The sequence below is a fragment of the Pelophylax lessonae genome (genome assembly GCF_965119305.1).
Source record: "Pelophylax lessonae genome assembly, chromosome: 2".
Taxonomy (NCBI): Eukaryota; Metazoa; Chordata; class Amphibia; order Anura; family Ranidae; genus Pelophylax; species Pelophylax lessonae.
Genome location: NC_138769.1, coordinates 176,742,240 through 176,758,573, shown reverse-complemented (window position 1 = coordinate 176,758,573; position 16,334 = coordinate 176,742,240). Strand labels below are relative to the sequence as shown.

The following is a 16,334-nucleotide window of genomic DNA, read 5'->3' as shown; positions in this document are numbered from 1 at the left end:
TCATTGTATATTTCACTTTTTATTATATATAAGAGTTTATAGTGCAATATTAGGCGAGCGCAGCATTTTTATACATCACAGTATAATTATTCTCACATAATAAAAGTTTATACTTATACTTATAATACTTTATACTTTAACAGTGGACAGTGCAGGCTCCAGTCAGTATGTTATCTTGGAGAACTGAAGAGGGAGGAGCAGGGGAGTGCTTTGCCATCCTAGGTTATGGGGCTGTGTGTTTCTATTGATGTGCACGGTGTAGGAAGACAAAAAACTTTAGCCCCTGCATGCAAAAGTGGTGCTATAGGATGATACAAGAGAAAGGAGCCACCCTGAAACAGGAAACCTGGGGCAGTGGTCATGGCACCAGATTAAACAGGAACATAGGCAAGGATTAAAAGATTTAAAAAGCTGCATACTCAGTAAGTGATTAAATTACCTGCTAAAAGTGCTTAAAATCAAGGGTTTAATGTCACTCTAAATACAACATACAGTGGATTGGAGGTCTATTACAAAAAAATGAAAGAAGAAGACACATACATGCAAAAAGTGGTCAAAATGGAGTGATTTTTCCCTTATAAAGCAGCAGACAATGCTGCAGAACAAGACTACACACACACACACACACACACACACACCCCGTTTAAAGGCAACACACTCTTTTATATGCATACATATCAGTGGTGTGTAGAAATATACCAAAGATAATCTCTCTTCACTACAATGTGAAATAATAATTTGAGTGTTACTCCAAAAAATGATTATTTTACAGCACTGGCTCACATGTAATCTGTATGGCAAACACGCTCTTATTGCAATAGATTACATGTGCATTGCAAAAACCTAATAGGACCAGCAGTAACCCGTTTTGCTACAACAATTTATATAATACAATTAACTGAACCATTCTAATCCCTGTTTACTTTAACAGATAAACCTGAATACCCTATTTTTTGTCACTCAGGCATGGCTACTAACCAGTATACGCTCAGAAATGCTGTGCATTAACAAGCTACACATCCAATAAACAGGAAAAAAAATAATAATAATGCCATTTTGCGAGGAACCCTGAAGGCTGTCCGTTAATTAGCCTTGTACTTGGAAGCATCCCGTGGCTCTCTGCTTGGATTGCTCCAATCATCCGCTTCTGCTGCGGTTTTGTAGTGTCGCCAAGCTGACTTGTTAAAGACCGGCAGTCTCTCGAATGACTCCCCGGACACAGCCTAGAGCAAAAGAAACCTGAATTAATTGTAAAGCTACTCAATTACCACCACTTAACATAAACATGTTAGCGACACGTGCCTTTCCCCCAGGGACGCATACTGTATATTTCATACATATACTAAGTGCCCTGCAAAAAAAGCATTTCATTTTAATTTTATGTTGAGAATTGCAGGTACTGATCCACCTAAATGCACACATGATGAAAAAAATGCAGCAGAACTTATGTACAGTACCTCACAAAAGTGAGTACACCCCTCACATTTTAAAAAATATTTTATTATACCTTTTCATGTGACAACACCGAAGAAATTACACTTTGCTACAATGTAAAGTAGTGAGTGTAAAGCTTGTATAACTGTAAATTTGCTGTCCCCTCAAAATAACTCAACACACAGCCATTAATGTCTAAATCGCCATAAAAAAAAATGAGTACAGCCCTAATTGAAAATGTCAAAACTTGGCCCAATTAGCTATTTTCCCTCGCCGGTATCATGTGGCTCGTTATTGTTACAAGATTTCAGGTGTGAATAGGGATGGGTGGGGGGTCAGGGGGGTCAGCCTGTCAGTGTTCAGACTATACGCCGTCAAATTGGTCAGCATGGCTGTCATCCCAGAAGGAAGCCTCTTCTAAAGTTAATGCACAAGAAAGCCCGCAAACAGTTTGCTGAAGACAATCAGACTAAGGATAGTGTCAAGTGTGTGTGGCAGGAACCAGGTGAGGATTACAAAGACAAGTGTGTCTTGCCTACAATCAAGCATGGCGATGGGAGTGTCATGGTCTGGGACTGCATGAGAGCTGCCGGTACTGGGGAGCTACAGGTCATTGAGGGAACCATGAATGCCAATATGTACTGTGACATACTGAAGCAGAGCATGATCACCCTCCCTTCGGAGACTGGGCCACAGGGCTGTATTCCAACATAATACCGACCCCAAACACACCCCCAAGACGACCACTGCCTTGCTAATGAGGCTGAGGGTAAAGGTGATGGACTGGCCAAGCATGTCTCCAGACCTAAACCCTATTGCACATCTGTGGGGCATCCTGAAATGGAAGGTGGAGGAACGCAAGGTCTCTAACATCCACCAGCTCCGTGATGTCATCATGGAGGAGTGGAAGAGGACTCCAGTGGCAACCTGTGAGGCTCTGGTGAACTCCATGCCCAAGAGGGTTAAGGCAGCGCTGGAAAATAATGGTGGCCGCACAAAATATTGACACTTTGGGCCCAATTTGGAAATTTTCACTTAGGGGTGTACTCGCTTTTGTTGCCAGCGTTTTAGACATTAATGGCTGTGTGTTGAGTTATTTTGAGGGGACAGCAAATTTACACTGTTAGGGTCCTTTCACATGGGCTTTCCGCCCGCCAGGCTCCGTCTTGCTCAGTGGGGATCGATCCGCCGATCCCTGCTCCGCTTACTTTGCAGAGACTGACCTGCCAGATCCCCGCTCTCCTTTCTGGGAGATCGAATGAAAATGGACCGCCTGTCCGTTTTCATCCGATCCAATCTTATCTGATCCTTCAGATAGATGGAAAATAGGGTTTCCATTTGTCTGGATTTAATGAACAGGATCGGATCAGATAGCGGCGGGTGTCAGCGGCGATGTCACCGCTGACATCTGCTGCTCCAAAGGGATGAAAAAAAACTGACAGCTGGAACTGATCGGAAAGCCCGTGTGAAAGGGGCCTAATACAAGCCGTACACTCACTACTTTACAATGTACCAAAGTGTCATTTCTTCAGCGTTGTCACATGAAAAGATATAATAAAATATTTACAAAAATGTGAGGGGTGTACTCACTTTTGTGAAAATACTGTATGTTTTCTATTTTGTATTGTGAATAAAATTTGGGTTTATGACATTTACAAATCTTTGCATTTTTATGTAACTTTTACACAGTGTCCCAACTTTTTTGGAAATGGAGATTTGTATATATATATTTTATACAGTATACTGTCTATATAAATAAATGAGTTTTACTGATGGTGGAAGTATCTACCTAGGTACACCCACCCACTACTATGACCACCGGGTGATGGACATGTAAATATATATGATGTTTCAGTGAATAGTGTTGATTGATACTGTATATGCCTTTCATGCTTTTTCTTTGTACATTTTTATTGTTTTTATAATGTGTTGTTCATAAATGTGTGAATATTTTGTCTCTTTTCAATGTCTTTGAACACAAAAATAAAGAAGTAAAAAAAAAAAAAGTTGTAACCCCTCTCCACTCTATCAAAAACCCCCCCAAAAACCAATTGGCTTATACTGCAGCACAAATAATACAAAATAACCCACAAATACCTTGAGATAGATAACTGCATCAGTGCCAACACCTTCCATGGAATAGAGTTTAAGGTCTCCTTGGAAATAGCGTGCATAAAGTCGAGATATAGGCAGTCCATACCCAAACCCAGCCTAAAGAAAGATAAAATATTTTTTTTTTACATACAGTATATAACAAAATAATACACTGAAACTATTTAACCACTTTAATACAGGGCACTTCCCTCCCTTCCTGCCCAGGCCAATTTTCCCCTTTTAGCGCTGTTGCAATTTGAATGACAATTGCGCGGTCATGCAACACTGTACCTACACCAAATTTATGTCATTTTCCCCCCACAAATAGAGCTTTCTTTTGGTGGTATTTGATCACCTGTGCGATTTTTACTTTTTGCTAAACAAATAAAAAAAGACCGAAAAGTTTGAAAAAAAAAAGTTTTTTTGTTTATGTTATACAATTTTGTAAATAAATAAGTTTTTTCCTGCACTGATGAGCACTGATGAGACTGCACTGACAGGCACTGATGAGGAGGCACTGATGGGGTGGCACTGATGGGGTGGCACTGATAGGCGGCACTGATAGGCACTGATATGCGGCACTGATAGGTAGCACAGATATGCAGCATTGGTGGGCACTGATAGGCGGCACTGCTGGGCACTGATAGGCGGCATTGATGGACACTGATAGGTGGCACTGACGGGCACTAATGGGCACTGATAGGCGGCACTGGTGGGCACTGATGGGTGGCACTGACGGGCGGCACTGATGGGCACTGATAGGCGGCACTGGTGGGCAATAATGGGCACTGGTGGGCGACACTAAAGGATAGCAATGATGGGCACTTGTGGGCAGCACTGATAGGGAGGACACTGGTGGGCATCACTGATGGGGAGGGCAATGGGGGGCTCCCTGAGCCCTGATTGCCATCCCTGGTGGCCATAGTGGGCATCCCTGGGGTCATAGTGGGCATCCCTGGGGTCATAGTGGGCATCCCTGGTGGATCTAGTGGCATCCCCCCCCCCGAGGGTCTGCACTGGTAATCAATGATCTGATTACCAGTGCTGACCCCCCCCCCTGTCAGGGGAGCCGCCGATCGGCGCTCCTTTGCTCGTGCCTGTCAACGGCTGTTCCTATTTACTATGTGACCAGCCGTGATTGGACACGGCTGATCACATGGTAAAGAGCCTCCGTCAGAGGCTCTTTACCGAGATCGGAGATGCAGGGTGTCAGGCTGACACCTCGCATCACCGATCGCTGCTCTGCGCGCCCCCGGGGGGCGCCCAGAGCTGTGTTATCCTGCCGCCGTCATATGACGTCCGGTCAGGATAACACAACCACATTCCCGCCGTCAATTAGTAATAGGGCGGGCGGGAAGTGGTTAATACATAGATGACAAAGATCATCATTCAATAAAAGCCCAAGTCTGGACATCTTCTTTTTTTTTTTTTAAGGCTTAAGGCCGTACATACGATAAGAAAATCTGTAGGGAAAATTCGTCCGACGACCGATCTGTCGATTTTCGGATTGTTAGTATGGTGCTTTCGACAGCCGACTCCGACTTTTCGGCTGACAAAATCTTGATGTGCAGGCTATATAATTTTTGTCGTCCGTCAAAACAACGTCCGATTTTCGTCTCATTAGTACAGATTTCAACGGAAAAAAATCTTAAGAGCAAGACTAGGCATGCTCAGAGACGAAAGAACACATACAACGCGTACGGGAAAATTCGTATGAAAATAACCTCTTCACTTTCAACATCAGACTAGCATGCCACAAAAACAGACCACAGATCGTTCGATAATCTGCTCGTGTGTACAGGGCTTAAGACACCCTTTAAAATAAATAATAAATGCAAATACTTTTGCAGGAAAAAGATTAGCATTCATTATTTTTTTCAAAAACCTGCCATGCAATGCCCCCCCGATCAGTGGATCGCGGGTGCAATATTAGGCTCCTGCAGACTCTTCCATCAGTTCCCTTCCCCATACTGATGTTTTCAGTTGCAGAGTTGGAGGACTCGTCGATGGACTACAAGTGTTCTGATTACCGCACTTGTATTCTATTGAGAACTACAAGCATGTCTGCTGTGGTGGCAGACAGGACTTGCAGTTCATTAATTCCTAGATCCCAGTAAATGAATGATGTAGCTGTGTGAGCGATGCAAAATTCTAACGTTTTATTGGCTGCAGGAGAGAAGAACCCTCACATGCTGTCACGGGGGAGAGGATTGTGAAGGTGGGGGATTTGCCTAGCAACATGTTGCAAAAGGTGGAGTTCGCCTTTATAGCGATGACAGCAGTCACCTGAACAAGAATTAGAGGAAATCTTCCCAATGGGTTTTCAGAAAGCAATAAAAACTCAACAGAGGTTCTAATCCTTCCACACTCTACCCAAAAGAAAAAAAAGTTTTGGTTGGAGATGCATATAACCATTTATATTGTAAAAGGCTGATAATAAATAGAAAATAATACAGATTTATTACATGTCCCTTTATGTTTTTTTGTACCGTAATTTGAACAAAATAGACAGTATTTAAAAACTTACCAATGGAGCAGCTCTGCTTGGCTCTAGACTGGGCCTGGGTGCTGTAGAATACATATAATTGAACAGGCGATCTATCTTTCTCAAGGGCACACCTCCGCCCTGGTCACTAATCTGTGGAAAAATAAATGGTAAGTAAGTTTAAGCCCACATTCACATTGGTCCGATTTGACATGGAGGCAATAGCCGGCAATGGCACTGTCCGAATCTGTGTGACACCGAATTTGTGGTGCCGCACCGATTCCCAAAAGTAGTTTCTGCACTACCTTTGGTGATTTGAAGTTCGATTTCTATAGACATCTGTGCAGGAACATCCTGCACAGATGTCTGTGAAATCGTCCCCGAAGTCGGACTGAAATACCGGCTTGTAATCGTGCGAGTTCAGCTGAACTCTCACAAATTCAAAACTGCCCCAGTGTGAACCTGGGCTTAGATTAGATCAGTGGGTCACGGTGAATAATCATTGGCCTGGATCCACTGATCAGCTTCTGCTGTGACAAATCACAGCACAGCTGGGGTGCCTTTTCCAGGGGCGCTGATCACGTACCAGATACTGTACATGATCTAGCATACAGCGGCCGCCCTACCACAGTAAATGTACATAGGATGGTCACTAAGTGGTAATATTCGTCACATGTTCACGTACTACAATATAGTTTAAAAATATTTAAAGCCTAAGTTTAGTTAAAAAAAAATAATCAGCACAAGGGACATTACTTACCATCAGAGTGGAGTAAGTGTCCCTTGTGCTGCTGTCTCATAGTTTAGGTGAAATCTTCCTCAGATGACCCTCTTGTCAACCCCTGCTGCTGTAAACTTCCAGTGCAGCGGGGATTAATACAACTAAGGGGCTATCACAGGCTCTCATCAAGAGTGCCCAACTCTGCCCACCCTCTCTGTCCAGCTGTCCATTCATAAAAATCTCTTCCAAAGCCTCTATGAATAAAATACAATCTATAAATGAAGGGGGGGGGGGGGGACCTTTCAATCACCCACCTGTCCTCCATTCATAGATTAGACTGTCCTTAGGGTTAAAAGTGTAGAATCTGGGCTTCTCCATAAAATTATTATTAATTAATTAATAATAATAATAATAATAGTAATAATGATAATTTGATAATGTGAGAAAGCTCAGCCTGTCCTTTCTACTGGCACAGATCACACCAAACATGTTGAGAAATGCTTGCAGTAAGCCATGACCCCTTCTAACTAGTGGTCGACCGATATAGGTTTTTTGTTGCCGATACTGATATTTTGGCCAATGCATATCGGTATCGGCCGATATGCGCCGATATTTTTGTACATTTAAAAAATGTATTTATTTTTTTTCTTCACGGTTACTCTTGTGGAGGGATCTGGGGGTCTAAAAGACCCCAAGTTTGGCTGTTTTGAATGCTGTCATTTTTTTAAATTTGGCGCCAGTACCCGGAAGTGATGTCATCACTTCCGGGTTTTTGCATGGAGACCCGATCAGAGCCGAATGCGGCTTTGACTGGGTCTTCGGCGACCGCGAAGGATGGTTGCCCGGGTCTCCCGGTGGGACGGGAGACCCAGACGAGCTGCGGAAGGCAGTGGGAGGGGGACGTCTCCTCCCGCTCCTTGTAATGACAGCCTAGCAGCTTCTCAGCCGCATTGGTTGTCATTACAAGACAGCCGACCGTCGGCTATGGACGCCGGTATCGGGGTGTTGCCTCTAGCTGCAGGCATCACTCCAGTACAAGCACTTTCCCTAAATATTGGCAATATCGGTAACCTCAGGGGCCGATTCGGATATATCGGGGAAAGTGCATATCAGCCCTCGATATATCGGCTTTGCCGATAATCGGTCGATCCCTACTTCTAACAATATCTAAAAAGGTAAACATTTTTTTAGGGAACACATTACAAACATATAGAGGGGTTTTCTAAAATTGAACTGCAAAAGTGGAAATGCACTTTATAGCTGGACCCCTTACCTTCAGTCTTGCACAGGTGTACAAGCTCCTCTCCTGGACTGAAATTCCTTACTCTGATTTCACTCTATTCTGTGAGCTGCTCAAAGTGTGTATTAGGGGCATCAGGGTGTCAGAAGGAGCCCACCTCATTTATTAGCTGGAGGACATCCAGCATCATCTAGTTCTTATTTCCTCAGCGCTACTGTCCCTGACTCATCGCTTAAATTCATTGGATTCCAGTAACTTCAACCATGAAGACTCAGCTTTACATGTGGACATTACCTAGGGGCCATCTTCATGCATTTAAGGTCTTCATAGGAAAGCACCTACATAATACCATCTACCTATGAAGCCATTTTGATATGCTAAGGCGTACAGAGGGCTGAAGGCTCTTAGGAGTAGAGAGGCAGGGTGCTATGATGTTTTCAGGTACAGTAATTGCCGTCTCCCCATACCAGCCTCAATCTGCCTGCACTACATAGAAAAGCGCACAGAACCAGTGAGTACATCACTGGGACAAAAACAAAGTATGTAATGAAAAAAACAATGGTTTTATTAAAAACATTTTATTAGCAAGTGAAAGTAAGAATGAAAGTGAAAGTAATTTCCAAATTCTGAGTTGTCAGGGGAACATGTATACAGTAGAGGGGAATTCTTCCAACAGGGACACTAGTTCTGGTTTCACTGGTGACAACCGGGGATTCCCCGCTTTGGAGGGGGATTTCCTCTCACTTCCTGTTTTCGATATGGAACAGGAAGTGAAGGGAAATTCTCCCAATGAAACACAGATGGCAAATAAACCAAAAAAACTGAGATGTATTGCCTTTAGTTCTGCCTTAATCTATAATGCATACAATTGTATTAGAAGCTGTTAAAAATGTTGCAGTCTCTATAGATATTCACCTTTATGGAAAGATCCTCCTTTCCAAGTGTGACCAGGGTCTTTATAGGTGGCAGGATGTCTGTCTTGCCTTCATGCTGCTCCACCGTTGCTCTCATTGAATTCTACAAGAATCAAAAGTAAAATATTTAACAAAATTCATACAAACTCCTATAACTAGTTTATACAATTAGGAAGTTCTAAACATACAAGTGCAATATACAGATCATATCATATATAAGGGGTCTGTTTCTAAATGCTTTCACCCAAGACTTGCACATTTATCTTATTGGATTTAATGCGTAACTCCTGAATGAATGTTGTGTGAATCATGTGTGAAAACATTTATAAATAGACCCCTTAGTGCAGGGGTCTTCAAACTATGGCCCTCCAGTTGGTCAGGAACTACAATTCCCATCATGCCTAGTCCTGTCTGTGAATGTCAGAGTTTTACAATGCCTCATGGGGTATGTAGTTTCGCAACAGCTGGAGGGCCGTAGTTTGAGGATCCCTGCCTTAGTGTATTGTTACTCACATGTACACACTCAGTATACTGCATATGCTTAGATTTACCCATACACAGGCACAAAAGATCAATCTGTGCAGACAGTCCTGACCATTTTTGAAGATTAGCAGTGTACATGCTTACAACAATCAAATACGAGGTCATATAAGTAACCATATGACCCAATGATGGACAAGTTAGAAAAGTTAATTTGCTCATTGTCAATTGTGTGTTGGCATAGACCATTAATGACAAACCTTGGCACCCCAGATGTTTTGGAACTACATTTCCCATGAAGCTCATTCACTCTGCAGTATAGTTGAGCATCATGGGAAATGTAATTCCAAAACATCTGGGGTGCCAAGATTCGCCACCACTGGCATAGGCACGGATTGCCTACCTGACAAACCAATCTGTGCCACTGCCTGCACATAGATCCTGCCCCCCCCCCCCCACCCCCTTTAAGCTTGATCTTTGGGCACTGGTATCCCAGAGGAATTAAGCCAGCTGAAAGGTATGTATTGTATGTATTTCAGGAGTATTTTAGGGATCAGTGGAGTAGAGTGTAATAATTTTACATTATTTTCAGGTTTAGATCTACTTTAACCACTTGCTGTCTGGGATGACTTCAACATTTTTGCATATACTTTTTAAAATCAGCATTTTGTGCTAGAAAATTACTCAAAACCTCTTAACATTATATATTTTTGAAAGCAGAGTCCCTGGAAAATAAACTAGCGGCTGTTGCAATTTTTTATGTTCTACGATTTTTTTGCCGCCATTTATCAAACTCAAATTTTCAGGAAAGAAAAAAAAAAACACAGTAAATTTTAGCGCATACAAATACAATCTTATGAAAAAAAGATAGCACTTAAAGTGTATCCCCCACGCCTAATGGAATAAATTTAAAGTTATCATGTGCTGCAGGTGAGCCCGTATTTCAGCTAGACACATCGGTGGAAGATTTCTGTGTGGCACTTCACAGTTTTTTTGTACATATTTATTTTATCCCTGGCACAAGGTGTTTCACGGGTGGAATTTTCTTTTTTTTTTTTAATGGATTGAGTGATATTTTTTCTGTTTTTTTCTTTTTGGCATGCTTCATCACTTCACTTGTATTGTGACAATATTACACTATATTGATAAAATAGATTAAGAATACCCGCGCTATGGAGTGTATTCGTAACACAAATAGATAAATGAATATATATAGAACGGTAGTTATGCTGCCTCCAACCTACCACTAGGGTAAGAAGTAAATGGGGTTAAAATTGTTGGTATATGGCGCTACCACCGTGCACAAACCAATTTGTGCAAAAACTACTATTCAATGTAAAATTGTAACCTTTATGAAAAAGTGCACTGTGCTGGAAAAAATTGGCCAATGAGTCAACTTGTGCTAAAATGAGAAATAAAGTGTGCAATGTGCTGCAGGATATTGTTGCATCTACTTGCTGAACAACAATTCCAGAGGTAAACGGATGAGTGGTGAATATAGTGCACTGTGCTATGAATACAAAACGATATTGTGCCAGCTTTCTAAAATCAATATAAAGTATTAAAAACCAGCTGATATTGCTTATATAAGGTGCCAAAGTGCTGAGATAGTGCAAAAAATAAATGAGTGAAACCGTGCTGTAAAATAAGTGTATATTTATTGTGCTGTCCCCAAATTTGGGGGAGAAAAACAGTGAAATTATAGCCATTAGAGTGATTAAATAACAATCTGTGTGTGGATAGCACCCACTGGGCACATGCTGGGAGTGCAAGTTTCTAGTACCCGGGGTAAAAGCACTTACCAGACTGACTCCCCTGTTCCAAGTAGGGCTCGTTGGTAATAGTCCCACTGATTCACTCTGCCTCTTAGTTGTGTGCTGTGTGCTTTAGGCTGCTTGTGAGGCTCGGCTATTAACAATCTCTCAGTTGTGCTCCCACTAAAGAGTCAAAAAAGACAAAAGGACTTCCATGGCGTAGTAAAACTGTATAATTGGGAGATGTAATATCAACTCACTGTTGGGAAGTTCACAATCAGCTTCTCAGGTGTTCGGCCGTCCAGCGCTTCCGTGTTCCACGGTCCGTAACCACCTAATCGGAAGTGACGAATGCCGCTCTATGCGTTTCGTCACTGCGACGTCATCTGGGTCGGTCCGCGGTCAGTCTGGTAAGTGCTTTTACCCCGGGTACTAGCACTTGCACTCCCAGCACGTGCCCAGTGGGTGCTATCCACGCACAGATTGATATTTAATGTAACGGCTATAATTTCACCGTTTTTCACCCCCAAATTTGGGGACATCACAATAAATATACACTTATTTTACAGCACGGTTTCACTCATTTATTTTTTGCACTTTGGCACCTTATATAAGCAATACTAGCTGTTTTTTTAACACTTTATATTGATTTTAGAAAGCTGGCACAATATCGTTATGTATTCATAGCACAGTGCACTTTATTCACCACTCATCCGTTTACCTCTGGAATTGTTGTTTGTGCACGGTGGTAGCGCCATATACCAACAATTTTAACTCCAATTACACTATATTGTTTCTTCTTATTTTTTCACATATTTAGGGAACCTCGATGCGAGGAGAGTTTAGTAACTACTACTGTTATTGGATGAAGATTATACGATTTTTTTCAAGCACACCACAAGCAAACATGTTAATGAATGAACTTCTAAAACATGTTTTCTATTTTTTACTTTTTTGTTCATGAATTCCTATTTATAGTGCTTTTGTTTCACAGACTTTGATTACACCATTTTTTCTACATTTAGAAGACTTTATCTATTCACCTACTGTATTTATTATTTTATATATTTATTGTTTGGAAATTCCCATTATTTCATGCGAGTATCTGCATTCACTTATCCCCACACCTGAATAGCACACCGCCTTTAACCACTTCTCATCGGCTTACTGTATTTTAACGGCGGCAGAGTGGCAGCTACAGGCAAAATGACGTTAATAGAAGGCATCTGCCTGGGAGGAGCTAGGGGGCAAGCGCGCGCCACCGCGCTACCGCCCCCGATCGTCAGCAGGAAAGCTGGCGCGTGTGTCAGGCAGCTCCGATTGCCGCCTGAAACCGGCGATCTCTCCCCGCTGAGAGAAAGGATGGACGGCTGATGTAAACACAGCCGTCCGTCCTTCTCCCTGCAATGATCACAGAGGCTATGTGATCCTGCTATATAAGATTGCATGTCTCTGTGATCATTTCAAAAGCCCAACCCCCCCCAGTTATAATCACTCCCCTAGGCTCACATTTAACCCACTGTTAACGGTTAAATGTGAGAAAGCTAAGGCAAGCTTTATAAATGATGGACTTTGAACGGCTGTAGAGAAGACAAGACTGCAGATAAACAGGTACAACTTGTGTAGGAGGATTTGTTTAATCTAAGGCCAGTCAATTCACTGGGTATATGTAAGGGTTTACAACCCCTTTAAATCCATATTTTCTGTCTAGGAGGTGTGCAGAAACATTTATTTTCATGTCAGATCATCTGAATGGGGCACACTGATGACGGTATAGGTATCAGCAGTCTGAGATATTTGCTGTTTTGGGCCAGTCGGGGAATACTGTTCCTGTGTGCTTTTTTTGGCACCAGAATAATTAAAGCACCACGCACCAAGAAGACTTAAGACGACATCGAGTCATAATTACTACTTTCTATGCCCGGGAATACTAATTATAAAAGTAAAATAATAAAGGTAATAAGCTTAACATTAGAATAAAGTAGCTATTTAAATGCCCAATTATTATTAACATGGTTGCTCAAGGACTGCATATAAGACGGCACCACAATATATCATTGTGAAAAGTGCCAATCTTTTCTTATGAAATGAACTGCTTGCTGCTTCGTGCCACCCAAGTAGCGTTATCCCTTATTATAGCAGTAAATTGCTCTGTAACCAGGTTGAACTGTAGCCAAGATCACGATAGTGATACCGCTAATTCTGAACAATTATGGCAAGGCATTATATCCTTAACTGGATTCCAATACACACTGTTATTAATTTGATTCAGAGTGGAAAATGTCACGGCTCCAAAGTAACTAGTTTTGCTGGACCACAGTGCTTCGCGGCTCCTTCTAACAGATGTGCCATTAATAGTATTACTTTACTGGAGATGTTCTGGGCATAATAAAAGAAGTATTTCCCCTGGTCATATTTTCCCAGGAGTCGAGGCTTAACTTTTTATTACCCATCTGTCCATGTCTGGGAAGTGACCTCAGCCAGGAGGAATTTAATGACAGCTTGCTTTTTTTTTTTGCCAAAAAAATTTAAATTTGCTTGTGTAGGGTTTCCTGTAAAATCAGAGGCGTCCTTGGTTAGGTAAGCTATTCTGTGTGCTAGAATTACAACAGAAAATAAATGGGATGGTGATTTACAATCTCCTATGTCTATTATATTACTAACTAAACTATATCTAATTCGGAACAGACATAGACAGAGGAGACACTACATTCATTTGTGACAGTCTGGTGCCTGAGCGGCCTTTAACCACTTGCTTACTGGGCACTTATACCCCTTTAACCACTTCTGCACTTTAACCACTTCTGGACCGGAAGGATTTGCCCCCTTAATGACCAGGCCATATTTTGCGATTTGGCACTGCGTTAATTTAATGAACAATTGCGCGGTCATGCAAAGCTGTACCCAAATAAAATTCACGTCCTTTTCTTCCCACAAATAGAGCTTTCTTTTGGTGGTATTTGGTCACCTGTGCGATTTTTATTTTTTGCACTATAAACAAAAAAAGAGCGACAATTCTGAAAAAAAAAAATATTTTTCACTTTCTGCTATATGACATTCTCAAAAAAAAAAAAAAATCTTAAAATCACAATTTTTTAACATTTTAGACCAATTTGTTTTCTGCTACATATTTTTGGTAAAAAAAAAAAATCACAATAAGCGTATTTTCATTGGTTTGCGCAAAAGTTATCGCGCCTACTAACTACGGGAAAGATTTATGTCATTTTTATTTTTTTTTTTATTTTTACTAGTAATGGCAGCGATCTGCGATTTTTAGCGGGACTGCGACATTGTGGCGGACAGATCGGACCCCTAACCGACATTTTCTACACTTTTGGGGGGATCAGTGACATTACTACAGTAATCAGTGCTAAAAATATGCACTGTTACTGTAATAATGACACTGGCAGGGAAGGGGTTAACACTGTGGGTGACTAAGGGGTTGAATGTGAGCCTAGGGAAGTGATTCTAACTGTGGGGTGCGTGGCTTGCAAAATGATCATAGAGATATGTGATCCTATATAGAAGGATCCCAGGAGCTCTGTGATCATTCCAGGGAGAAGGACGGTCAGCTGTGTTTATCGCGGGTGTCAAACGGCAATCGGAGCCGCCTGTCCCGTGCATCGGAGTCCCCGCTGCCGAGTGGGGGCGGGAGCACGCCACCGACGGCGCACGCTCGCCCCCTAGCTGCAGGCGTGCGACCGATGTGGGTATACGTCGGTTTGCGCAGGAGGGCCGCACTGCCGCAGTAAAAAAGACGGCGGGCGGGCGGCAACCGGTTAAATGACAATTGCGCGGTCATACAACGCTTTTCCTTTTATGACATTTTTTATCATTTTTTTTGAGACAGATAGAGCTTTCTTTTTGTGGCATTTAATCACCACTGGGTTTTTTATTTTTTTGCTAAACAAAAGAAAAAAAAAAAACTTTTTTTAGTTTCTATTAGATTTTGCAAATAAGTCATTTTTTTCCTTCACTGATGTGCATTGATGAGGTTGCACTGATGGGCACTGATAGGCTGCACTGATTAGGAGGCACTGATAAGCCTCAGTTCACACTGGGGCGAACTGTCAGGCGACTTAAGGCCCGTACACACACGCAGATCGTCGTCATACAAACGTCGGCGGACGAAAGATCTGCCAATTGTATGCGTGTTAGTATGGTGCCTCCGACAGATGTCTGCACACAATCTGCGGACAAGAGTCTTTCTTGCAAACATGAAAATTTTTGTCTGCAGACACCAGAACGGACGATTGTTCGCCTGTCAGTACAGAAATCAGCCGACAGACCGCAGATTTGCAAGACTGGGCATGCTCAGAAAATAAAAAACACAGGGAAAGTTAACCATTACATGACATCACTTCTGCAGTCAGCTGAAGTCTGCGGACAAAATTCTTGTGCTGTCCTTGTGCTATCTTTGCACTTTTCAACAGACACCGACATCCCGGGGAGAAAAGACGAACATTTGTATGACGACGATCTGCGTGTGTGTACGGGGCTTAAGTTCCCTGACAAGTAGCGCCCCATTCAGTGCAATAGAACAGTTCTAATCCGAGTGACTCAAGTCGTTCCGACTTAGAAAAAGGTTCCTGCACTACTCGGGGCGGCTTGCATTGACTTCTGTTAAAGAAGTAATTTGCAAGCCACGATGAAGTTCGTGCTGTGCAGTGTGGCTTCAAAGTTGGGCAACTTTGAAGCCGCGCTAGTGTGAACCAAGACTAATTGGCACTGATAGGTGGCAATAATGGGCATTGATATGCAGCACTGATAGGTGGCACTGATGGGCACTGATAGGCAGCACTGATGAGGAAATGATGGGCAGCACTGATGGGGCTGCACTGATCATCAGCACACTGATGATAAGTGCCCTGATTATCTATGTATATGTCCCCTGTCAGGATTGCCAGTTACCGGCTCTCCTCTTCTCACGCTGTGACAGTACGTGAGGAAAGTACTGTCAATAACCGGCAAGTCTGTTTACACTGTGATTGGACACAGCTGATCACGTGGTAAAGGGCAGCTGTGGTTGGCCCTTAACCACCATCTGTGATCGGCTATGTCTGCATGAGAGGTGTGGTTCCATAAGGACGTCCATGGATGCCCTACCGAAACAACAGAGCCGTGCTGTAGCAATCTTTAAGAAAGTGGTTAAATGTATCCCTATGCAAAAACATTTTTTTTATTTTAAGTGGAATAAAGAATGGTTAGAGCC

At 42.4% G+C, this 16,334-nt stretch overlaps 1 protein-coding gene across 1 annotated transcript in view; it reads right to left on the bottom strand.

Moving 5' to 3' along the window:
- Positions 1–239: 239 nt before the first annotated feature.
- Positions 240–16,334, bottom strand: part of PDK3 (pyruvate dehydrogenase kinase 3) — a 130,159-nt gene continuing 114,064 nt past the window's right edge. The window contains exons 8-11 of the mRNA XM_082245790.1: positions 8,890–8,991; positions 6,056–6,166; positions 3,532–3,645; positions 240–1,223 (exon numbers count right to left, since the gene is read on the bottom strand). Coding sequence (XP_082101916.1) covers positions 1,083–1,223; positions 3,532–3,645; positions 6,056–6,166; positions 8,890–8,991 — 468 coding nt within the window. The 3' untranslated portion in view covers positions 240–1,082. The remainder of the gene's footprint in view (positions 1,224–3,531; positions 3,646–6,055; positions 6,167–8,889; positions 8,992–16,334) is intronic.